At 38.6% G+C, this 25528-nt stretch overlaps 1 protein-coding gene across 5 annotated transcripts; it reads right to left on the bottom strand.

The window, feature by feature from the left end:
* Window positions 1-3572: 3572 nt before the first annotated feature.
* On the bottom strand, window positions 3573-24466 carry rp1l1b (rp1 like 1b). 5 transcript variants are annotated; one of them, XM_030128683.1, is made up of 6 exons: window positions 24266-24466; window positions 20956-21580; window positions 17647-17812; window positions 8466-17477; window positions 8229-8372; window positions 3573-6560 (listed from the first exon to the last, which is right to left on the bottom strand). In XM_030128683.1, the coding sequence occupies exons 2-6, from the start codon at window positions 21418-21420 to the stop codon at window positions 4462-4464; spliced, it is 11886 nt and encodes a 3961-aa protein (XP_029984543.1). In that variant the 5' UTR covers window positions 21421-21580; window positions 24266-24466; the 3' UTR covers window positions 3573-4461. The 5 variants fall into 5 exon arrangements, with proteins under 5 accessions (XP_029984543.1, XP_029984544.1, XP_029984542.1 ...); XM_030128684.1 differs by having other exon boundaries at window positions 3573-8111; window positions 8361-12371; window positions 15099-17477; window positions 24266-24465; XM_030128682.1 differs by having other exon boundaries at window positions 8229-17477.
* Window positions 24467-25528: the final 1062 nt, after the last annotated feature.

Here is a 25528-nt window from a genome sequence, read left to right as displayed (position 1 = left end):
CTGCTGTTTCTCTTTATACTCCCTTCTTTTGGTTTTCCATCAGCCCTTGTTTTCTTCCCAGGGCTTGGCGGATGCTTGTGTACAGCTCTGTTGGGGTCCCCAGACATTGCATCCTGCCTGCAGAAGGGTCATAAGTGGCCCCACAGGATAACCTGAACAACGGTGGGAAAGAAAGGGAGCGTGGGTCTCCTTTAGATATGCAGTCCTGGTCATTTCTGTGCCAAAAGCGTACATGGTGCCAAAAAGTGCTCCTGTTAATTATGTGAGTGTGCACTGCATGTGGCTATAACTGTCTATTACGTGTGCCCTCGTGTGTGTTCTGTATCAGTGTGTGTGTTTGTTTGTGTTTGTGTGATTCCAAGCCGGACATTACTTTAAAGCCAGGCTTATTGTAAAGGTATAACAACTTTGATTCACACACTGACACACACATTGTGATCTACACATACACATGTTCTCTTTCCTCAATTTTGATTCCCCTTTGCATCACAAGAGGCCCCTCTTTGACTTCCTGTCTGTGTGGGAACCATTTCTATCCTCTCTCACACATTCAATGAAAGAAGGTCTCGCTCCTGCATTTACTTTAAAAGACAAAGTGATTGTCAATAAACAAGGAACAATTGGACTCCACAACATATTCAACAGGCACTTCTGCTGTTCCTCTGGGATGTCCATAAGTTTTAAGAGAGCTTCATGTTTCCTACTCAAGTTCCTCCATCAGACCAGTACAGTAGAAGGGATTCTAGTAGGTTGTGGCAACTAAAATGTACAGTCGCGGAAAAAAATATAGATCACCCCTTGTTTTCTTCAATTTCTTGGTCATTTTAATGCCTGGTACAACTGAAGGTACATATGTTTGGACAACTAGCTCAGAAGAGTTTAATTTCAGAGCTTATATCTATCCATTTTCCATGTTTTCTTGATAATAACCAAGTTCTAACATCAATAGCTGTGTCATTGTACTGCCAAAAACAACGCTTTTAGGCATTCTGTGTTTTCTTTTCTGTCTGTTTCAGTCACATGATACAAACAGGAGTTAGTACTTGATTGCATAACCATTGTTTTTGATGATTTTTGGTGGTCTAATAATTTTTTCCATGACTTTATATATAAAAATTAGTTATTGTAACAATTAGCAAAAAAACATGTGCAATTCGATGCAAAATGTATTTACAGTTTCCATCATTTTTTGGTTTCTTTGATTTTACTTGGACAGTAAAAGCTGTGTGTGACTCTCATGCACCAAAAGCACAAAAACCTGTCATGTTACTTGTGTAAAAAGACACATCTGCAGTGGGTTTTGTGTTAAGTCTACGCAGCTGTTCCAGTGGCAAGTTACGCTGAGGTAAACATGGCTGAGGGAAAGCCCCTCATTATTGTGCTCCGGATGACGTTCCTCACTCTTCCAGTGTTTACTGTGGAAATAACTCTGTGCCAGCGAGCAGGTGCTTCCTCAGAAACTCTTTGCTTTTCCACAAGATTTGAGGATTAAATTCATCTCACTAAATCAAACATAGGCAGAATTTTATGAAAGTTTGGGGCAAATATTGAGCATTGTTTTTATCATTATTTCACTAGTTGACATGAAAGCAGGTTTTGAGTCCAAACATGCAATGTTTAGATCAATATATCATATTTCTTCCTCTTTTCTTCCAATTTAATACAGTTTCCACATGGTTGGAATCTTCAGCCTTCTGCTATTACTGCAGCTTGTGTTTATTGTTTGTGTTTTGTCTGCATTAAGTGTAGTTTCACATCTTGAAACTTTCAACTTTTGCTTATTTTCACCAAAGTTAAAGTTGTATTAAATCCTGACTGATAATGCGGACATGTTATTGCCTTACAGTTATTACACTTTATTGAAAATATTGTCTCATGATCCAGAGGGAAAAGCATTATCACTATGGTGCAAAGCTCACTACCAAACACGAATCAAGAATGATAACACTAAGAGTTTTTGTCCCAAAATGTCAATTTCTAATCTTATTTCAGGTGATAGACTTTAGTATGGGCTGCAGTTATAGTACTAAAATGAGTTAAATATGCTTTAAATCACATGGTAGGTTAAAAAAGAGATATTACTATTGAGGGGGAAAATAGGCTTACCACTTCTGAGCATTACAAGCTTATTGTGAGATACAAATGTTAATAACACTAGAAAAATATAGCTAATAATGAGTTTTCTGAGGTAACTTTAAGACCTCCCTCAAGTTATTAGGCTCACATATAATGTCTTATTTCAAGAAATCTAATCAAGATCATTTTTGTTCCATTTGCATTTTTTTCTTATTAATTTTGTTTGGTGTTTTTGGTGTCATTTTTTCCATTGCAACTGAATCAGAATCAGTTTATTTGCCATTTGCAGAAAAACTGCATTGGAAAACGAGTTGCAAGAGCTCAGCATAGAAATACATGAAAGACATTGAGAGTGAAGAGACTGAAGTTTCTATTGAGTCATTAAAAGCTTTATTTAATTTGTTTTAATGATCAAGAAAGCATCCAAATATATGAAGGAGTATTACATGCAGGTAGTGTGTTCTTGCTTTAGAGAAGGACCTTCATAGTAACACTGCATCCCTCTCCGTGGTGTTATGCAGTCAATCAGAATGACACCAATTATGTATGTCACATGCCCCACAAGAGACTGTGAATGGAAACTGTGAGAGCGGTGCATCCATCAGGCCTGTCTAATGGGTCTCACTACTGAGGGAGAATGAACGGAATCTCTAAAGACAGCCTCACACACTCATCTACAATGACTTTTTCTATATAGGCTGATTATATCTGTGTATGGGATCTCAGTCTTTAATTATTTTACCTAATTTTATACATTTTGAGCATAAAAGACTATGAATATGTAGAAGCTTTAACAGTCATTTCTGAAGAAAACATCGTATTTGCTTTATATATATATATATATATATATATATATATATATATATATATATATATATATATACAGGGTGGGGAAGCAAAATTTACAATATTTTGAGGCAGGGATTGAAAGACAGTGTATGACCAATTAGTTTATTGAAAGTCATGAGAATTTATTTGCCACAAGAAAATGTACATAATAGAAAATGTTTTTATTCTATGTGTCCTCCTTCTTTCCCAATAACTGCCTTCACACGCTTCCTGAAACTTGCACAAGTGTTCCTCAAATATTCAGGTGACAACTTCTCCCATTCTTCTTTAATAGTATCTTCCAGACTTTCTCGTAATAGTTTTGCTCATAGTCATTCTCTTCTTTACATTATAAACAGTCTTTATGGACACTCCAACTATTTTTGAAATCTCCTTTGGTGTGACAAGTGCATTCAGCAAATCACACACTCTTTGACGTTTGCTTTCCTGATTACTCATATGGGCAAAAGTTTCTGAAAAGGTATGGATAATAGTGTTAGGTATGATTATGACATCAATATATGTTTGGTTTCAAAACAATTGACGTAGTGCCTGCTGAGAAAAAACAACTAAATGTTCATTGTAAATTTTGCTTCCCCACCCTGTATATACACATTGGTAGGAAAATATTTATTACTTCTGATCAGTATAAATAATAACAACAAAAAGTCTTTAAAGTACATTTTAATTTCAGAAATTATAAGTACAGTACATTGAGCAAGGGACCTTACCCCTGTGTCACAGAGAATATTGATAACATCATAAAACCCTGCAATGAACTTCACTACTTTACAGAGAAACAAGTGCCATCATTTCAGTTTATGATCGCTTGCTAAAAAAAAACAACACATGAACATTAACATGCATTAACATGATGGATTGTAAAGATCCTCTCAGACCAGAAAATTATGTGATTTAAACATTCAAAGTCAATATTATCAGTATTTTCAGACTTTACAGAAAAGTGCAGTATTAACTAGAAAAATATATATCTATACAATTATAATTGTTTTTACATTCAGAAATATAACAAAGTACATTCAAGTAATACTTCCCTTTTGAAGAAATACATTCACAGTCTTCCTGAATGAAAATATTGAGCAGCAGAAATATATGTATAAATATACTGTGGTCTACAGTATATATTGTTCAGTACCATATCTGAAAGTGATTTATACAAATACTTGCAGTTTCTAGCAAGTAGCAAGTAACAAGGAATAGTTCCATGTTCTCTCTAAGGCTCAGTTTCCGTAGATAACACGATTACATGTGACGAATAATCATAACTAGTTAATGAAAATAAAAGTTGCAATTAGTTTTGCACATTAACCTCCTACAAATATATAAATTCAAGTTTCAGTAACTTTTGTGCAATGTTTGAGCAAAGTACAGGTATTTATTTGGAGTTTGTAAGAATAATGTTTGACAATCTGTGACATGATAAACATATTGCAGTTTGCTCAGTACTCAGAACATCTATGTAAGTATATAATTCATCCTCTTCTTTTTCTCTGTTCATGTGTCTCTTTAGTTACAGTCACTTTCTGATCTTCACTCCTACTTGAGGGTTTTTACATCTTCATGGTTTTTCATTTCCGTCTCAGAATCTTCACCATCAGCATCAGCGTCCTGGTCTGAACTCATTTTATTCAAATTGTCAATTGGGATTACAGGTGTTTTCTCTGTTTCTTTATCATCTCCGTTGTCTGGAACGGATTCATGTTTTGCGTCATCACTTTGTTCCTCTGGGTAGTCTGAATCTTCATCGGCTTCATCTTCTCCATCAGCTGAATCTCCCTGGTCTCCTCTCCAGTTTCCTACTGGAGTTCCGCTCTCCTCCTCCTCCTCCTCTTTTTCAGGTGCTTCATTAACATCCTCATCATGGTTCATATTTGAAATGTCATTACATTCTTCTGTTTTTTCTTCATCCTCATCTTTTGATATTTCTTCCACATTTTCAACACTGTCTGCTTTAAACTCCATTACATCATCACATCCTTCTGTATCATCATTAGATTCTATTGAAGCATCCTCCTGTTGTCCTTTAGATGTGTCATTTTCTTCAGTTTCAGATTCACTGACGCCATTTTCCAAAACCTCTTCATCATCTTCTGTCTCTGTTTCCATAGGTTCTTGTGTGTTAGTTTGATGTTCTTTGTGATCTTGTGCAGATTCATCCTCAGTCTTATCAACAGATTCTTCTCTCCCAGGTGGAAGTTTTTCAACCTCCTCTACAGAACATGCACCAGATTCTTCATCACTGTCATTTTCTGCTATTTCATCACACACTGTTTCTGCTTTTCCTGACTCGTCCTCTGCTGTTCCACATTCTTCAGATTCATCTCCTGTGCATTCTTCATCTGATACTTCAGGGGTTGCTGCATCTACATTTCCAACAGACTGGTCCTCTTCATTTTCTCCCTCTGATTCTTCTCCATGTTCTCCAGCTGTTTCCTCAGCTTGAACATCACTTTTAGCTGTTTGACTTTCAGTGTTAACATCAGATGATTCTGTCACATGAAGTTCTTCTCTCGGTGACCCATCTTCATCTAATGTTGCTTCATCATGTTCCTCCTCACCTTGGTCTTCCGCAGTTTCTGTTTTAGATGTAGCTTCTAAATGTTCCTCTTCTGCTTCATTGTCTTCTGTAACTGTTCCAGCATCATCATCCTCTGATTCATTATCTTCTGTGGCTGCTTCATTGCTCTCATCCTCTGATTCGCCCTCAGCTTTGGGGATGTCTTCTGCTGCAGATTCAGGATCAGAATTGGCTTTGGGCGTATTCTCATTCTCCTCTGCAGTTGTTTTATCATTTTCTGCATCGCTGTCTTCACTGTTGGCAGCAGTCTCTTCCTCTTCCTCATCTACAGCTGCTTCTACTGTCGTCTCACATTCATGTGCAGATGTTTCTGTTACAATATCCCCTTCACCATCTTCATCTGTGTTAGCACTCTCTTTTTCTGCAGCAATCTCATCGTCAGTTGTGGCTTCTTCAGATGGTTCATCGTCTGTAGCTGCGTCACTGATTTCATTTGCAGTTTCATCTCCACTAGTAACGGGAGTCTTCTCATCATCATCATCCTCTACATCTTCCACAGCTTCATCTTCAACTTTGGCTTTTACTTCTGTCTCTCCTTCTTCTTCTTCACCAGCACTGATTTCTGTATCATCTTCCTTCGATTCAGCTTGACTTGTGGCAGTAACCTCTTTTTCCACAGCTAACTCATCTTCAGTTGTTGCTTCCTCAGCTGGTTCTTCAGATGGTTCATCACCTTTAGATGAGGCAGTTTCATCTACAGACTCTTCTGCACTAGAGGCAGGAATGTCATCTTCTGCTGCTACTTCTTTGTCAGCTTCATCTTCAGTTGCTGCTGCTTGAGCTTCAGCTTCTTCTCCCTTGGTTTCAGCAGCCTCTTCCTTTGATTCATCTTCATCTGCAGTTGCCTCTTCAGCTTCCTCATCTGCAGACTCTTCAGGTGCATTGTCATCAGCTTCAGTTTTAGTTGTGGCTTCTGCATCAACTTCTTCTTCCTCATCTTCAGATTTTGTGCTTTGGGCCTCTTCATCTTTTGCTTCATCTTCATTTGAGTCAACAGTCTCTTTTTCTGCAGCCTCAGTTGTTGCTTCTTCAGATGGTTCCTCGGATGGTTCTTCACCTTTTTCATCTGCAGACTCATCACAAGTAGCAGGAGTTTTCTCTTCTTCATCCTCTTCACCTTCCTCCACAGATTCATCCTCAGTTGTGGCAGCCACTTCAGCTTCTTCTTTTAGTTCATCTTCATTAGCATCAGCTGTCTCTTTTTCTACAGCATCTTCATCTTCAGTTGTTGCTTCAGCTTTGACTTCTTCTCCATTTCCAGCCAAAGCTTCTTCCACCACTTCATTTTTGTCAGATTCATCCTCAGTGGCTGCCACATCAGCCTCTTCATCTGCATCTTCATCCTCAGCTGCAGTTGTTTCAGCAGCCTCCTCATCTTTTTCATCTTCTGTTGTGACGACAGTCTCTTTTCCTTCTCCCATTTCATCATCTGTTTCTGCTTCTTCAGATTGTTCCTTTGACAACTCAACATCTTTGGCTGTTTCATCATTTTCTGCAATTTCATCTCCATCATTCTCTTCTCCCTTGTCAACTGCTTCTGCAGCTTCTTCCACATCAGATTCGTTTTCAGTTGTTGGTGCCTCATCCGGTTCCTCTTCTGTGTTTTGATCTTCAACTATAGTGGCTTCAGCAGGCTCATTGTTTGACCCATCTTCTTCATTTACATCCACTTCTTTTTCAACAGCAGTATTATCTTCAGTTGTTTCTCTTTCAGGTTCTGCACGTTCATTTGACAGTTCATCACCTGTTGCATCACCATTTGTCATGTCACCCAAGTCTTCTGTGTGATCATCTTCACTGGCAGCAACAGTCTCTTCTTCGTTGTCAACATTCCCTGTTTCCACAGACTCTTCTTTGTCAGATTCATGTTCAACTGATTCATCATCTGCGACTACAGCTATTTCATCATTTGCTGTTTCTTCTTCAGCTATGTCTTTTGAAGATTCACCCACTGTGTCATTGTTCTCATCAGCCGACTCTGCACTGGTGGCAGGAATCTCTTCTTCATCATCAACCGTCCCTTCTCCTGAGGACTCCTCTTGGTCACATTCATTTTCACTTGCAGCTGCCACTACTGTCTCATCTTCAGCCATTTGGTCTTCAACAGTCTCTTCATTTGTTTTATCAATAGTTGCGGCACAATTCTCTTTTACAGCCGTGTCATCCTCAGTGACTTCTTCAGCTGTCCCGCTGTTTTCATTTTCAGCTTCATCTGCACTGGGGGCAGATAGCTCATCTTCTTCACTGACCACTCCTCTTTCAACTTCCTCCTCCTCAGATTCATTATCACTGGCATCTTCTTTGGCATTTTCTTCGGCAGCCTCTTGTGTCTGTTCACACTTACTAGTGGTATCACTCTCATCTTCATTCATACTTGCCTCAACAGCTTCATCTTCGTCAACAACACTTTCTTGAGCTACATTCTCTTCATTTGTAGCTGCCTCTTCATCTTCAGTAGCTGCTTCTTCATCTGGTTCATTTGAAGCTTCATCAACTGTGGCTGTGTCATCTTTCTCATCCGCTGACTCCTCTGCACTCATGGCTTGAACCTCTTCCTCATCGTTAACCATTGTTTCTCCATCAGACTTATCTTCGTCAGATTCTTCAGCTATGGTCTCAACAATCTCATCTTCAACAGGTTCTTCATTGAGAGCAGCCTCTTCTTCTGCTGCAGTCTCATCTTCACATGTCACTTCTTCAGTTGGTTCATGTGTTGATTCATCAACTGTGACTGTGTCATCTTTTTCATCTGCAGATTCATCTGCACTGGTGGCTTCAACCTCTTCATCACCAGCTGTCTTTTCTCCATCACTCTCATCTTCACCAGGATCTTCATCTGATGCATCATGACATGTAACTGCAGCCTTTTGTTCTGTTGCAGTCTCTTCTTCTTCACTCATTGCTTCTTCATTTGGCTCATTTGAAGCTTTGTCAGCTGCAGCTGTATCATCTGTCTCATCCACAGACTCTTCCTCACTTATGGCTTTAACCTCTTCTTCATCCTCAACTGACTTTTCTTCATCAACCTCATCTTTGTCAGATTCTCCAGCTGTGGCCTCCAAAGCTTTGGTCTCAACAATCTCATCTTCAACGGGATCTTCATCTGATGCATTTTGACATGTGACTGCAGCCTCTTTTTCAGTCATATTCTTATCTTGATTTGTCTCTTCTTCATTCAGATCATTTGATGCTTCATCATCTGTAGCTGTGTCACCTGTCTCGTGCACAGACTCTTTTTCACTTATGGTTTGAACCTCTTCTTCATCATCAACTGTCCTTTCTCTGTCAGTCTCATCTTTGTCAGATTCTTCAGCTGTAGATTCCAAAGCTGTAGTCTCAACAATCTCATTTTCAACGGGTTCTTCATTTGGTGCACTCTGACATGTGAGAGCAGCCACTTCTTCTGCTGCAGTCTCAACATCACTTGTCACTTCTTCAGTTGGTTCATGTATTGATTCATCAGCTGTGACTGTGTCATCTTTCTCATCTGTAGATTCATGTGCACTGGTGGCTTCAACCTCTTCATCATCAGCTGTCTTTTCTCCATCAGTCTCATCTTTGTCAGTTTTTTCATCTGTGGCTTCCAAAGCTGTGTTCTCAATAGTCTCATCTTCAGCAGGCTCTTCATCTGATTCATTTTGACATGTGACTGCAGCCTCTTGTTCTGCCTCAGTCTCATCCTCTCTTGTTGCTTCCTCAGTTGGATCATGTTCTGATTCATCAGCTGTGACTGTGTCATTTTTCTCATCCACACTGGTGGCATCAAGCTCTTCTAAATCATCATCTATTCCTGTTTTCAAATCCTCATTTGTGTCAGATTCATCCACAGCCGTGGCTGCAACAGCAGTTTCTTCTGCTTCATCTTCATTTTCAGCTTTAGTGGCTTCAGCTGCTTCTTCCTCCAGTTCAGCTTCACTTATAATGGCATCCTCTTTTTCTGCACCAATCTCATCTTCAGATGTTGCTTTTTCAACATCCTCAGATTGGTCTTCTTTATCTGCTTGTTTTTCATCTACAGCAACAGCACAATCCCCCTCTTTGTCATGGTATCCTTCATCCCCTTCCACTTCTCTTGCAGCTTTGTCAATCACTCCTTCTACAAGGTTTTCTGCTGTTTTTATATCTGTATTGGCTTCAGAGGGACATGTACAGGCACTCATCTTCACTGTATGTGGGGTCTTAATACATGTTTCACATGGACAGTCTTCATCATCAATTTCACTGCGTTGGTCACTGTAAGATGTGCCTGTTGCTGAATCATGACTTTTTTGTGCTTGTTGATCATCTGATTGTTTAAGCATGATCTTCATCCTCCGTCTCCTCTCCTCTGTTTGTGTTGTTGAAGAGTGTGACATTGCTTCTTTGGGGGGTCTTGGTAGCCCTACACGGCCTTGAATTTTTTTAAGCTCCCTATCAATACTTCTTTGGATTTTTCCGTGAACCTCTGTTTTTAGTTCACCTATTATTGTGTCAAGCTGCTCATTGTCATCCAAATTCCAACGAACTTTGAACTCTCTCATTGCACTGATATAATGTTTCATGAACTGTTTCTCTAGTTTAGATAGTAAAGTTAATACCCACAGAGGATCAGGATCTAAAGAAATTCTTTTGACCAACTCTGTTCGTTGAACAGATGAAGGAGTCTCAGAACTTGTGTCAGTTTCTTCTTTAAGTTTTTGTCCACTATTGTCATTTCCTGAGCTGTTTTGTGAGGATGATGGTGTTTCTGGCAATTCTGTCAGACTATCATTGCTTCTGATAGTTTCATCTGTTGCTGGATCATCTTCCTTTTGCTTTTCAACATCTCTCTCAGTTGTCCATTGAGCATTCTCTTCCAGTTCATCTTGATTCACTACCTGTGTTTTCACTGATGTATCTCCAGTGACACATGGTTGAGATACATCACCATTTAGACCATCACTACTCTTACCAGAACCAGTGGAACCACTGTTTACATCAACACCAGAGGATGATGTGTGATTGAATTCACCATCCACAGAATGGTGATCTTCCTTCTTTAATGGATCTTCATCTTCAGGAGGATCACAAAGCCAGAGAGACTGAAGAATATTCATTAGCTCTTGGTATCTTGCATCTTTTTCATTTGCATTTTTAGGATTATGCTCTATTAACTGCAACTTCACAAGGCAATCCAAAAGACCTCTTGCTGAAGTACTTAGTTTCCGCCCATATACTAGAGAAACTTCTGGTACGCTGTTACATCGGTCAAGCTTTGGATTTAAAAGTACTTTCATCACCTGTACAGATGAATTAAATATTTTAGAGGTGCCGTTATTATCTGTATTGGTTCTGTCTGTGCTTTTGTTCATTACGTTTTCATTGTTATCATTCATATTATCAATGTCATTTTCATTATCCAGTGTTTCATCAACTTCCTCTTCTAAAGCACAATTCTTCTGATCATCACCATTTTCATTTAAGTCCTCCATGTCACACATATTACCATCAACTGATATTGTTTTCAGCCATTCATTTACAACCTCAGAAGGGGAAGCATTTGGTAGGTTAGAAGGGATCAGCTCGAGTTCGTTAGAATCATTGTTTTTCTGTTCGCAATTGCAGCTTTTATCACTTTTGTTACCAATAAAACTCTCATCATCCTGAGCGTCCAATGGGCCATTTGCTATCCCCTTTGACAAATTTGATTTGGTCTCGCACCCCTCTTTGACAACATCCGAATTAGAAAGAGACTGTGACACATCACTCTCCTTCGATTTTGTCCGAGAGATCACATGAGGTTTACTTCTTTTTGATTCCTGGGTCCTTTCTGACACTTTTGAGTTTGCAATAGATTTCGGCCCTGCTGCCACATCTGAAGTTGCAGTTTTTACACTTTGCCTGCTTGATTTGCTTGTCTTTGTTTTAGAACTGCTCTTATCTTCTTCCTCTTGGGAAACAGAAGTGGGTTCAGCATTCTCACCATCCACTGGAGAAATATCAGATTTTTTTGATTTTTGAGATTTTGTGGACAGGTTTGATTTGACAGACAAAGAACTTTGTGACTTTCTTGAAACGTTGGACTTCGATGACATGACTGTAGGAGCTCTGTCTTCACTTTCTTCAACTATCACTGTAGGAACTTCAGATGTGCTTAACATTCCAGAATGACTTGAGTTCATTGACACTGGACTAACAGATGTCTCCCTTTCATTTGTATCATCAGTTGGAGCATTGGAGACTTTTGATTTTGTAGATCTTGCTGACCTGTTTGACTTTCTTGACATGGCACTTGGTACTCTCTCAGATTTCTCCTCAGCACTTTCTATTTCTGTAGCTGTCTTTGATGACATAGCACTAGGAGTTCTGTCATGATTAAGTTTTGATGTAGACTTTGATGATTTATTTGACACAGGACTTTGTATCGCCTCTTCATTTACATCTGCTGAATTTTCTTCACCACCTTCTTGTTTAGGGCTGTGAGAAGCCTTTGATTTTATAGATATTGATGAAACACTTGACTTAACTGACTTGACTGACATTGAACTTGCAGCTCTTTTCCGATTGTCCTCTTCTATTTGATTGCCGTTATCAACTTGAGAAGACTGTGATATTGCTGTAGAATCAGACTTTCCTGATTTAACTGATTTGATGGAGGTACTACTTGGTACTCTCTCCATATGTCCATCTTGATGGTCTTCTGCTTTAGATTTACTAGACTTTGCAGAAACATTTGATTTTGCTGATTTTCCAGATTTGGCTGATACCGCTGACAAGGTGCTTGATGGTCTCTGCACAGTTTCCTTGTCATTTGCAGTGTTATCTTCTGAATTAACCTGAAGTTCTTTTGTATTTTTTGATGATACGGAAGTATTTGACCTGGATGACTTGGCTGAAATGTTGCTTGATGGTCTCTCTTCAGAGTTTACTGTAACATTTGACTTCTCTGACATGCAGCTTGGAGCTCTGTCTTCCTCCTCTATACTCCCTTTACTTGATGTTGACTTTGCAGAGGAATTTGACTTAGGACATGTTTCCTCAGCTGTAACATCAGACACTTTTGATTTACTTGATTTTACAGAAATGTTTGACTTGACAGACTTGACTGACGTTGTGCTTTGCGCTCTCTCTTGTATTTCCATTTCACCATTTCCTTGATCGCTAATGGCAGAGGCATTCGATTTAACTGAAGCTTGCGACTTTCCTGATTTAACTGACAAAGTGCTAGAGGCTCTCACATTCATCACATTATCACCAGTAGCTGTAGCAACTCCAGAGGCTTCAGACTTAATGGATGACTCAGAAATATGTGATTTAACTGACATGCAACTTGATGCTCTTTCTTCCTTTTCATTTCCTTCATCTGGGTTTTCAGTGCCATCTTCAACCGGAACAGAACACATTGACTTTTTTGATCTTGCAGAAATACTTGACTTGACTGAATGGACTGATGGTGAGTTCATTCTTCCTTCATTTTCTCCTTCATCTATTTCAGTGCTGTGTTGAGAGGTGATTTCAGAGGTTTCTGATTTCTTGCATGTTTCAGACACATTTGTCTTTGTTGAATTTCTTGATCTGACTGACATATTGCTTGAGGCTCTTTCTACATGATCAGAATTGTCTTCTTCAGCTTGGACTCTTGACTTACTTGATTTTGCAGAAGTATTTGACTTTGCAGATTTAACTGACAGCTGACTTTGTGCTCTTTCTTGATTTTCTAAATCAGACTTAATGGATATTATAGAAACATGTGACTTGGGCCGGGTAATTATTCCTTTGTCAGGAACATCAGGACCTTTTGACCTGCTTGATCTTACAGAAAGATCTGACTTGATTGAATGTATTGACATTGAACTTACTGATCTGTTTTCATCTTGCTCTTCTTCATCTCTTTCAGAGGTATCAGTTATTTGTTCAGAGGGAATGGCAGCTTCAGACTTCTTAGATATTGCTGAAATATTTGACCTTGTAGATTTTGCTGAACTGACTGACATAGTGCTGGGAGATCTTTCTGCATTTTCATTATCATCTGAACCATTTTCTTTTGTGTTAATAGATTTGGCAGAAACAGCTGACTTTACACTTTTGGTTGACATTTCACTCTGTGATCTTTCGAGAGTATCTTCTTCACCATGTGGTTCATCTGGAGCATCAGTAGGATTGGTAGAACACACTTCAGAAGCATTTGATCTGACTGAATTTACAGAAGTATGTGACTTTGCTGATTTAGCTGACAAAGCACTAGTTGTTCTTTCTGTAGACTTGATTGATCTTTCAGAAACATGTGACTGGACTGATTTGCCTGACAAACAGCTTGATGCTCTGTCTTCAGGTTGGTCTTGATCATGTTCTTCATCGGGGCTCTCAAAGTCTCCTTCAGCTGGAACATTAGTCGAACATTTTGACTTTTTAGAACCTACTGAAATATTGGACTTATCCGATTTGACTGACATCGAGCTTATGGCTCTTCCTTCACTCTCCCCTTCCACAATTCTTTCTCCAGGGGTGTCAATGCCATTTAACACAGGAACATCAGAGGCTCCAGATACCTCAGTGTCTTCCTCATCTGGAACATTCATAGAACGATTTGATTGTCTAGATCCTGTGGAAATATTTGACTTAACTGACTGTACTGATATTGAGCTTAGCGGTCTTCCTTCACTTTCACCCTCCACAATTCTTTCCCCGGTATCTACATCATTCTCCACAGAGACATGAGAAACTTCAGATCTTCTTGATTTTGCAGAGGCATTTGACTTTGTTGATTTTTCTGACCTAACGGACAAATGGCTTGGAGATCTCTCTATAACTTGTTCATGATTAGATGTAGTTTCTTCCACTGGCTCATTCACCTTTTTTGACTTTGCAGAATTTGTAGAAGTGACTGATTTTCCAGATTTACATGACAGTGTACTCTTTGGTCTCTCTGGAGTTCCCTCTTCACAGTCTTGTTCATCAGGAATGTCAGTAGCTTTACTAGAATGTACTTCAGAAGTATTAGATGTGACAGATTTTACAGAAATGTGGGACCTGGCTGATTTAGCTGACACAGCACTAGGTGCTCTTTCAGTAGACTTATTAGAGTTATCAGAAACATGTGAATGAAGTGATGCCACTGACATGCAGCTTGACGCTCTGTCTTCTGTTTGCTCTTCATCATTTCTTTCATTTGAGCCTTCTTCGGGTGGATCATCACATTTTGACTTTCGTGACTCAACTGACTGGATTGACATTGAGCTCATAGTTCTCCCTTCATTGTCCCCGTCAGTATCTATTTCCTCAGCAGGGTTTTCATCCTTTTTAGACACTTTTGATCTCTTAGATGCTGATGAAAGGTTTGACTTTGCCGATTTAGTCGACATATTACTTGGTGCTCTTTCGTCATTATTAGCTGAAACACCACTGGGCTTTGAAATGTTGGACTTTGCAGATAAGTTTGATCTTGTTGATTTAACTGATCTTTGTGAATGTGATGATTGCACTGACATGGCACTGGGTCCTCTCATTTCACCTTCCTCACCTTCATCATCTCCTTCACTGTTCTCATGATTGTCATTGCTTCCTTTAATTGTTTCAGATAATTTAGATTTGTTTGACTTGGCAGAAATATTTGACCTGACAGACTTTGATGATTTCACTGACAGTGTGCTTTGTGGTCTGTCCTCTTCTGTCTCAGTGTTGACACCGCCACCTTTAGCACTAAGGTCAGACTTCTTTGATTGACAAGATGTTGCTGAGGCATTAGACTTTACTGACATAGAGCTATTCACTCTGTCCATAGCCCCTTCATCACATTCTTTGTTAATATCTTCACATCTATTTGACTTCTTAGATGCTGCAGATACATTTGACTTCATAGACTGACATGACATTGCACTTGGCATTCTGTCTTTTATTTCACCCTGCTCCTCGTCCACAGAGAGCACAGACACTATAGACTTTTTGGACCGTTCAGATACATTTGACTTGACAGATTTTACTGATGTTGTACTTGGAGCTCTCTCCACAGTTCCAACAGCCTCCTCATTTGTGTCAGCTATGTCTGAGTGAAGTGACACTTCTGATATAGCGCTGGACGCTCTGACATCTACACCATGAGGCTCTCCATTTTCTGAGGGCTCTGACGATTTTACTGACATGGCACTAGATGCTCTCTCTTCTGTACTGTTTTCTTCATGCTGTTTAGATCCTTCAGATGTTATTGATTTGGCCGACATTACACTTGGCACTCTGTCTTGATCATCTCCAATCTCTTGTGTTTCGTCCTTTTCCTCAGTACTTTGATCAGCCTCTTCTGACTTTAATGACACAGGAACACTCTCCTCTGATTTGTCATCTGAATGTTCTTTCACTGGATCTTCAGAGGTTTTTGATGCTTTTGATTTTGCAGAAACATTTGATTTCTCTGAGACTGTGCTTTGTGCTCTCTCCTCTATTTCATTTTCATTTTCTTCACAGAGGGTTTCAACACAGTCCTCTGGAGATGTTTCAGGTGCATCTAGTTTTAATTCTGTGGAGGTTATTGATTTAGCTGACATGGCACTAGGTGTCCTTTGCTCAGTTTCCTCCTCAGCTTGTTCCTCATCAGGGAGTAAAGAGACTTTTGATTCTTTGGATTTAACAGAAATGTTGGATTTTGATGACAAAGAACTTAATGCTCTTCCCTCATCAGCAACCTCCTCCAGTGTATGTTGTTCAGCTGCCACTTCAGACTTTGTCGAGGCATTTGAATGAACTGAAATGGCACTTCTGGATCTTGTTTCCTCTACATCTTCACACTCTATTTTTTCAGAATTATTTGATCTGCCAGAAGCGTTTGATTTGACAGACATGGCACTTGATCGTTCTCTTTTTATATCACCGTCCATTTCATCTTGGGTCTTAGTTTGGTCTTTTGAGTCTTCCTCAGGACCATTAGATATTTCACACTTGCAAGGAAATGATTTTCTGAATTTTCTTCGTTTGCTAGTTTGCTTTGAAACAGTAGCTTCTGTCTCTGTAGGAGTCAGAGATGAGCCTGTATTCAAAGTGGAACTTTCCTTTGCTTTGATGTCCTCGGATGATGAACCTGCCCTTGAAACACTTGGTGGGACATCATCATTGTCATCATTTTGATTCTCCTCATTTAATTGAGAGGGAGCATCAAGATCAGATCCTGTTTGTTCTTCTTGTTCCGATGTTTGGGCAGTTTTGACATTGACTGAATCATTTTGTGAGCCTTTTGAATGAAGAGAGGACTTGCTAGCAGGTCTCTCTTCTTGGTTTGTTACTTCAGTGTTATTGTCACCCCCACAGTTATCCATTAAGGGGCATTGTACTTTGCAGTTTGGTGAGCAGGTTTCACTCCTGATAGTACAGTACTCTACAGTTTCGGCTGCTTCAACAGTCTGCTCCACACAAGTTTGTTCTGTATTGTCGTCACTTGATCTTGACTGAGTTTCCCTGCTTTTAACCAGTGTCTTTCTACAGACCCTTGTATGTGATGATGCACTTGAGCTCGAAGTGTGAATGCAGCGACTTGCTCCTTGTGCCCCTGGGATGTTTTTCCATCCATTGTATTCCCGGCAGTGACTGCAGCAATGAGAACAGTGGGCGTCCTCTGAATTTCTCACATAGGAGTTGATGTAAGCTTCATCCAGCCCAGCAGTAGAGTTGTTTTCAGATTCTGGATAACCTCTATCACTAGCATGTGCAAAATATGGACTGCTGTGTGCCTGGAGGTACTCAGAGGTCCTCCCCGCAGTCTTTCTCACTTTTGTCGACCAATGTAATGTTTCATCATTTTGCAGCCGGAAGCGCACTTTCATTTCCATGGACAGACTGCCATCATCATTTACATGAACCATTTTCTCGATGTCGTCATCTCTCACTCCATCGCAGGTGTTTGGGTTGGAATAAAGAGTGTCTGGAGACTCAGTTCCATCAGGTGCAGACTTCTCAGATGACACTGAGTGTTTGGTGGATTTGTCATCAGGTTCCACCTTCGGATGGATCGTACTTTTCTTTTTGGGGCATCCTTAATTTATCATCAAAGCAGAAGAAGAAAAAGAGAATGAGTTTCTGCATATATATATACATATATATATATATATATATATATATATATATATATATATATATATATATATATATATATATGAGAAAGATAATAAATGATAATTACACAAACTAGCAGTTTTTCCTACCATCATGTTTTTCATGGCAGTCATCAAAGCGTGCTTTCACACTGAGGTTTGGAAGTTTGTCATCAGTTGTTTTCTGAAAATTCTCTATCAAGGTAGGGTGAGAAGGCTCACGGCCCATGCAGACAAGAACAGGGGGGCACTGCATAAGACCCTGAATAGTGTCAATCTGAAAGAAGAGAACAGAAAGTTTAGCCTGTATGTACTGCTAGTCTGGTAAATAAATATAGTTAAAAGCATGATATAGCAATGACCAAACAAAACGAAGGTTAATTTTTTAAATTTTGCATCAAACAACAAACAAACAACAACAAACTTTTTCAACATAAACATTTGGTTCCTTTTATACTTTTTCACTTTATCTGTAATTCTGCAGGAGATCTGTTCACCTGTTACCAGTAAAGTTGATCTGCTGGTAATTTACATGACTATAAAAGCTTGTAATTTGCATTAGGCATGACTTCATCCTTTAGTATTGTTAAGGTTCGTTGCCGATTTACCAATGTCAAGTTACTTTTGGGGAAAGTTGTAGATTTTTTTTTTTTTTTTTTTCTTTTTTCATTTAATCATACTGTCTAAGCATAAGAAGTATTTAGAAACATGTGTTGAACTAATTCAGGTCAGGACATTGTCTCTAAAAGGCAATTACATGGCTTTAAACCCTGTGACAGAGGTCTGTGAGTCCATCAGTGACTCAGGACAAGATGAATATCCTAATCCAGGATGATCTCTGTGAATCACCACATGACGGTGCGTTCCTGCAATAGTGAGCAGCAATTGTCATTTAAAAGCCTTGGATATTGTATCAGTTTAGGTGCACCGCTGTTATTGTCATGGCAATGCAGACCTGTTTTATTGTCTTATGTTGGGTGAACAGTCTACACATACAAAATGGAACATCTGCTGCTGTTCATGACATAACTAAAGAATATATAAAGAATTACGCAGTTTCAGAATTCAACAGGTTCCACTAAGCAGCACTGAAAACAACTTCAGAGTTTGAAAGGTGCAGATATTTGGGTGGTTTTAGTTTACAGCTCCAGGCATTACCTGATTCTACATTAGACAGCCTCTTATGCACAAAAACACACTTCTAATTCCCTGTTTCTATCTTGTGTTTTACTCACATGAAGACGGCGAACACCGTGCAGGCTAATTACCATCACCGTCATATTGTCGTCACAGAGTAAAATGAAACAGAAGCCTCAGCTGATTATCTTCAAAATCCAAATGATGATCTAAGGGGTGACTATGACCTGCTTTCCCCAGCTCAGTCAAACAGATGCCTTATAAAAATACAGCAGCTATTGGTACTTTATTCTTTCTGATGATTAGTTTTGTGACCCTATTATGCATTTTAGCATAACTATAACTATACTGAATAACATGTTATGGATAAGTATGTTGCATAGACTAAATGGTGAATCGTGTGTTTTCTTATTTATATGTGCTTCTTATATTCATGACACGTTTTAAGAGATTCTGCTGGTACAGTTCTCTACTGACAGCTATAAAACTCTGAAAAAGCACACAGCCTAAAATATTGAGTTCTGTTGATTTTATTTTGCTTATGAGTAGTCAGTTTTGATGACAGTGCAGTTTGGAATTTAGACTCCACTGTTGGTAAAAGCAGATGAATGGCTTCATCCGTGGTCACAAAGCCTGGGTGAAGATAATTAATTGCCACTGTGGAAGACACATTTCTGAGACACTTCTGGTATCAAACTAGGAGAGTGGAGTTTCAACGTTGACCTGTTTCTCCTCTTTCAAAAATAGCTCTGATCTGAGCAAGATTAATGGGTTTTGGAGAAGAAACCACACTCTAAATGTATGTGAGGGAATATCCCCATTTCATTCCCACGTGCACACACTTGAAGTATTTATCCTACTTGACTTATGTTAAGGCAAACTACTTAGCACAGACTTAAAACTGATTATATCTGTGTTGTAACTGTCACGCAACCACAGTAATTACAGTACTCTTTTCTCTTTCTGAATGAAATTTAATCCTAATAAAGAAATTGTAGAAAATGATACAGAAAGCAGAATAATACACAGAAGTTTGATGTTTCTGTGCGTTTGGCACTGTATACACCACTTTGTTAACCTACTGATTTCCAAGACGCATAAATCATCCATTTAGTGCAGAAATAGAGAGTTTTCATCTCAGAGAATTTTTAAAATAAAGTGTTTTGAAAGAAAGTTATACTGTACAGAATGCATCTCATGTCCAATAGGACCTGCAAAAGATAAATAATACTGCATATGCAGGATAAACATGAGCATACGGAATATATTTTACAATGAGGTGCTTGTATTGAAGTGTTAAAAGATCTCTATAGATATTTAGTAATCTGCTATTATTATTTACAAAAGTCATTCAAATGCTAAAATATTAAACAGCCCAGGTTTATTCAGAGATGGTAGAGATGGCCTTAGGGTTGTGTATCTTTATGGTGTGTTACAATCACTAATTCTATAAATATGTATTCAAACAGTTTAGGTAAAATGCAGTTTCTCAACTTTTCTATGGCAGATGTGTCTTATTTGGACCTCTACAGGCTCTGTAGTGAACATGGAAGCAAAGTCAACCCATGTAGTTTGATAAATAACAGTAGATGTAAACACTTTTTTTTATGTCACTTTTTCTTCTCTTTTCCTTCTATTATTATTTCAAAGGTTTTTGATATCACAACCTTTGAATTTACTCTGAGTTTTTATGAACCTCTACATGATCAGTAAATTAAATACAAGAAAGAACCTGATTTTTGCTGAAAAATGTCAAATGCAGAGGATGACATTATAATGAATCATTTAGAAAAGGTAAAATTATTTGTTAAAAAATTTAAAAAAAAAAAAATCATTCAGATGTTGCCACAGAAATAGTTCTGCGTCTTTAAGGGTTAATAAAAGACAGTATCTGACAAAGTTCTCTATTGGGTCTTGGTATTGTTCAGTCACTAGAGGACTCTCTTTCTCTCTGTACATCAATCTCAGGCATGGATAACAACAATCTGTAACTATAACTGAAGCCAGATTACTTATTTCAAAGCCTTTCATGAGTTAAATTATTGCAAACAAATGCAATTGTTCCATATTTTAAGACTGAATGATCACTCTGAGAGGAAATATAAGGAGGGGGGACAAGATGGGGAACAAATAGCTCTCTCGTGGAACAACTTCTGAACAAAACTGAGAGTTAAATTCTTCTCTTTATACAGCTTATGTGTTCCTAAATTTTCATGAACAAAGTCAACAACACAACATTCAATAAACACTTATCAGTTGCTCAATACGGGGTCTGACCCTCACCTTACGGCCCTCCAGAGTGTACAGTTTCCTGATGTGGTGCTGCATGAGCTCAGAAACTTCCTCCAAAAACAGCCCCAAACTGCGTAGGCTCCTGCGGTGCAATACGATGGTCTTCCTGAACGAGGGGTCGCTGTTTTTCACTAGCACAACCTTCTTGTTGTGCCTGTGATGATAGATGTGGTGGTCTTGGCCTGAATGCACCACAGGGGGCTCCTCAGGCCTCCTGAGAACATACTGGTGTGGATGATGGTGGTGATACGGTGCATGATACAAAGTTTCCAGGGCCTGGCCGTGTTGGTAGTCAGAACAAAGATAGCATTCGTCATGAGGTTCATGACCAGCCACGATGCCATGATGAGGGATCCTGGGAAGCCTGCTGGTGTGATGCTTGAACGGAAGTGAAGACTTGTGGCTTCCTTCATCCCCTACAGTGTTGAAGCACTGGAAGCTGCGTTTGTGGGACATTTTGGAATTTGAGGATAGTTCCTCGACTCTGGATCAGCCAAGCAGAGAAAAGGGGAAGATGAGCTTGGCCAAACAGCAACAGGAGGTTGTCATGTTTCTTCTGAGCTGTCTAGAAGAAGGTTTTGCACAGAATGTCCACGAGGCTCCCATTCATCTCAACCTGAAAGACAAATGACAGAAACAACCCTCAAATGATATTACAGCAAATACAAAACAGACAACATCATGGAAGAGATTACACTTTCTTGTAAATGTGTGCATAATTAGAACTTTAATGTCAGTACCCATTTTGGCTTTTCCTGGTGACCCTGCATGGTGCGTCTCTAAAGGACTTTACTCTAAAGTACTACCAAGACATGTCTGATGAGCGTTGACATAAGACTTGTCTGAAAAAGAACATCCTTACAAAAGCATGCTGTATTATGTGCTAATTTTATCTTATGTCTAGAAGAAGAAAAGCAAATACAACTGGGTGCTTCTATGAAACTGGTTACATTTTGGTACCTTGCACTTTGCCAGCTTTGTAGACCCAATAATAAAAGAAAAATTTAGATTTATGTTTCCCCTCAGGATGTACCCAATAATTACCTCAGATAAATGCAAAAAAATTATACTCTTGCTCTGAGCCATCCCATAATTTATATATTTTTAATTAAATATTGGAGCCAAAAATAGGACCAAAATTGGGGCATTAAATGCTACGTAGGTGTCAGTGCACCTGGAATAGTCTTATATACCGCTATAAATAAAGACACTGTGTTAAATTTGTCGATCCTAGTGGTTTTTCTAATCCAGACATGTGGGTTTTTCATGAATTGGCAGTCTTATTCCAGGTTTTGTATGCAACCCATCGTGTCCACTTGCATTACGTACAGAACCTGCCCAGTTAAACACATATGAATCTCGAATGATTTTGCAACAGCAGTCATTTTTCTGAAATCCTCTGCCTTGAATATTTACTTCAAGTCCCAAAATGTACCTGTGAGAGAATAAAAAGATATTCAAAAAAATACTAGCACATAATTTTCGTGTCATTTACACCGTGTTACATGCAGATTTTTGTATTAAATATAATGTAAAAGTAAGTGTTTATTTTTAAAATAGACCCAAAGTGCTTCCAAACTTGCTTCATAACATTAGTCTACATCTCGTTTGAATTTTTAGCCCCATGTCCTGTTTTTAGGGTCCAGTTTCATAGAAGTACCCAACTATAAGTGTTGGCCTATTCTATTCCCTGTGAAATAAGGAGGACTCTATAATTAGACTGTAGGTTTGGACTTACATATCTGGGAACATCTTTGAACATTTGGTTTGGTGAAGAAAAGTTTTTTAAAAAATCACAATTTCTTCTCTTATTATGTATCTTTACGTTTAATATAGTGTTTAAATTTGCTAACACCTTGCAGAAAAATAGCTCTAGAATATAACCACTTACATACTGATTAAAGTCTTTAGGGATGCATATGGCACAGCAGTCACATATCTTTGTACTAATGCAAGGATCAGAGTAAGTGAAGACAAGGATAATGAGGATACAACCATAAATAAATCCTCCAGGTGACTTAAAATAACAAGCTTAAGTCTGTGGAAGCTGTGAAAGTGGACATTACCTCAGCGATGTCCCTGTCACTGTAGAAAATGCATTCTTAGCAGGCTTTTTCTGCAATCGGTAAATAAAGGATTGCCTATAAAAAGCAGAAATATCTGCAATAAGTACAACGCAGTCTTACTGGCACAATACTGTGAGGTAAAGATAATTCAATGTAGTGTGATGGGAAAGGATTGAAGCCTAGTATGAAATGCAAATAAAAGGCCTGAAAATCTGTGAATGCTAAAATAGGCTAAGCTTGACTGACACATATAAAGAACAGGTTTGGCTGTTGTCTATGTTCTTGTATTAGCAATGCTCTAGATTTTACCATAAAAATGAAGGGTAATAAGATTGATGCAATTATATGTCATGTTGCTTTATTTATGTAGGCACACATCTGCCAACTGTGATCAGAACCACTTATAGTTGACAGTCACATTTATACAGAAATATAACTTGAGTAGAACAGGGAATTCTGGCCACCATGATTATGAATATAGAGTAAAAGTGCATACTATTCAAGATTTGAGTTATAAAACGTGGCTTAACTGTTATATTTGTTATATCAACTCAACAACCAGTGACAAACCGCAGATTTACATACTACATACTGATGCTGAGAGCAGACATTGTTAATTAAACAAAAGGCTAAAATCATATATGACAATGTATAGTAACTATTAAAGTTTAAGCAACATGGATAGAATCTCACTGTCTACAGATATAACACACTATGCTACATTATAGTCTTGTCTCTTATTTGCAAATTCACACAAGACACATATTTAAAAATGTCTGTTATTCTGCAAACTAGATGTGGTGCTAAGCAAATGAGGCATGTTTCTGCTCAGCGGATTACAAATGCAAAAAGTGTTTTTCTTTTGCTTTATTCACCATGACCAGGAAACACATGTGGCCTTGAATCCCTAGAATAATGCTATTTATCCCTAAGGTGTCATGTTTGCCAACTGAGGCTCCTGAAAGAGTTCAAACAAGGAAAATAAAAATCATATCCTGCATTCAGGCACGGCTGAGTTCATCCAGTTTGACATGGATTATTGCATCCTTTCTTTGTGGAAGCCACACAATAAGTGGCATAAAAATGCTTAAATTCAAATATTGCATGATAACTTTGGATGGATAAATAGATAATTGCATGGTTTCCTGGGTCATTTTAAGTCCACATTTCTACTGATTTGCATTTAGCAGACTAGTCAAATCATACTCTACACTGTACCATATGCAAATACTCACATGATCTGCAGTCATAATTCAGATGAATGGAGAACCAAACCAGTACAAGTAGTCCCAAAGCCACAGAACTTCAGATATAAACTCCCAGAGAAATAAAACACTTTTAACAAGCAGAAGAAGGAGGAACAGGTTCAAAAGCCTCCCTCCAGCACTGGGACGGTCTGCTAAGCAGATACATGGGACGCTAAGGATAGAATGAAAAGCCTCGCTAATCACTCTGAGATTGGTCTGAAATCTGCTGAGGCTTTGGGCACATGACATGGACTTGACCATTGCATAAAGGGAGTTAGACACGCTTATAGAAGCAGTTAAAGGCCTAGTGCCAATCAGTGACTCGGCATAATCTTTCATTCCTTCAGTTACACATATATTCAGTTATCACCTCTCAATACTGGCTGCATTTTGTTTATTCTGCAGGAGAAACTTCATATTTGTACATATAATTCCAGGAACGACAAGACAGCGAGTGCTTCAAGTAAAGATAAAATAAAATAAATAAAAAACTTATTTAACACTGTACGCTTTTCTCCAGATGGTAAACTAACACAGCATCAGCCAAAACCATGCAAAAACACTTTACTTATCTGTCCGAATGAGTGAAAATGCTGAATGCTAAAATACATGGACCTCACCTGATATATTGTCATGAAAATGTTATTTGTGTCTGTATTCATTTTCATAAAGATTTTTTTTTTTTTCCTGTCCTGAAAGTTCATTTCTAAATGTTTCTTACTTTTTATCTTCTGTTGTATTTTGCTGAGCAGCTTGAATTTGATGGAGGACACATGCTCAATGAGTTTGTCTGAAGATATTCACACATTCATAAATAAGCTCCTCTAAGTTCAATATTACTACATATAACAGCTGCATTTCTAAGACAGGATATGGAGAAAAAAACAAATTGAGTGCACAAGATTGAAATCACTCACTCTTTACAATCACACAAAGATATATCTGGCCACATGCACTCCTTGTTTATTCCATAGGCATCTTCACCTTTCATAAACACACTGGAAAAGTATGCGCAGCTATTTTAGATACTTTCCCTGTCTAAATATAACTTGGGGTCAGCTTACTTTTTTTCAAGGACAAAAGACCTGGCACAGAACACATGAAGGCTAACCCTTATCTCAGTGTAACAGACTACATGCAGACCCCTCCCTATAATGGTGGGAGATGCAAGAAGTTCTTAATCATAGGAACACATGCTTTGACCAAGCCTGGACACACAGGCTGGGGCGAGTCATCATGCCACCATCTGTC

This window comes from Sphaeramia orbicularis, chromosome 24 (assembly GCF_902148855.1).
Source record: "Sphaeramia orbicularis chromosome 24, fSphaOr1.1, whole genome shotgun sequence".
Taxonomy (NCBI): domain Eukaryota; kingdom Metazoa; phylum Chordata; class Actinopteri; order Kurtiformes; family Apogonidae; genus Sphaeramia; species Sphaeramia orbicularis.
This window is presented reverse-complemented; position numbering and strand designations above follow the sequence as displayed.

Coding starts and splice junctions, on each gene's coding strand:
- rp1l1b (XM_030128679.1), bottom strand. CDS start 21,420: ATGTCCCACAAACGCAGCTTCCAGTGCTTCAACACTGTAGGGGATGAA. Junction 17,813..20,955: donor ACACTCTGGAGGGCCGTAAG/GTGAGGGTCAGA, acceptor CTCTTCTTTCAG/ATTGACACTATTCAGGGTCT. Junction 17,478..17,646: donor CTGCCATGAAAAACATGATG/GTAGGAAAAACT, acceptor TGATAAATTAAG/GATGCCCCAAAAAGAAAAGT.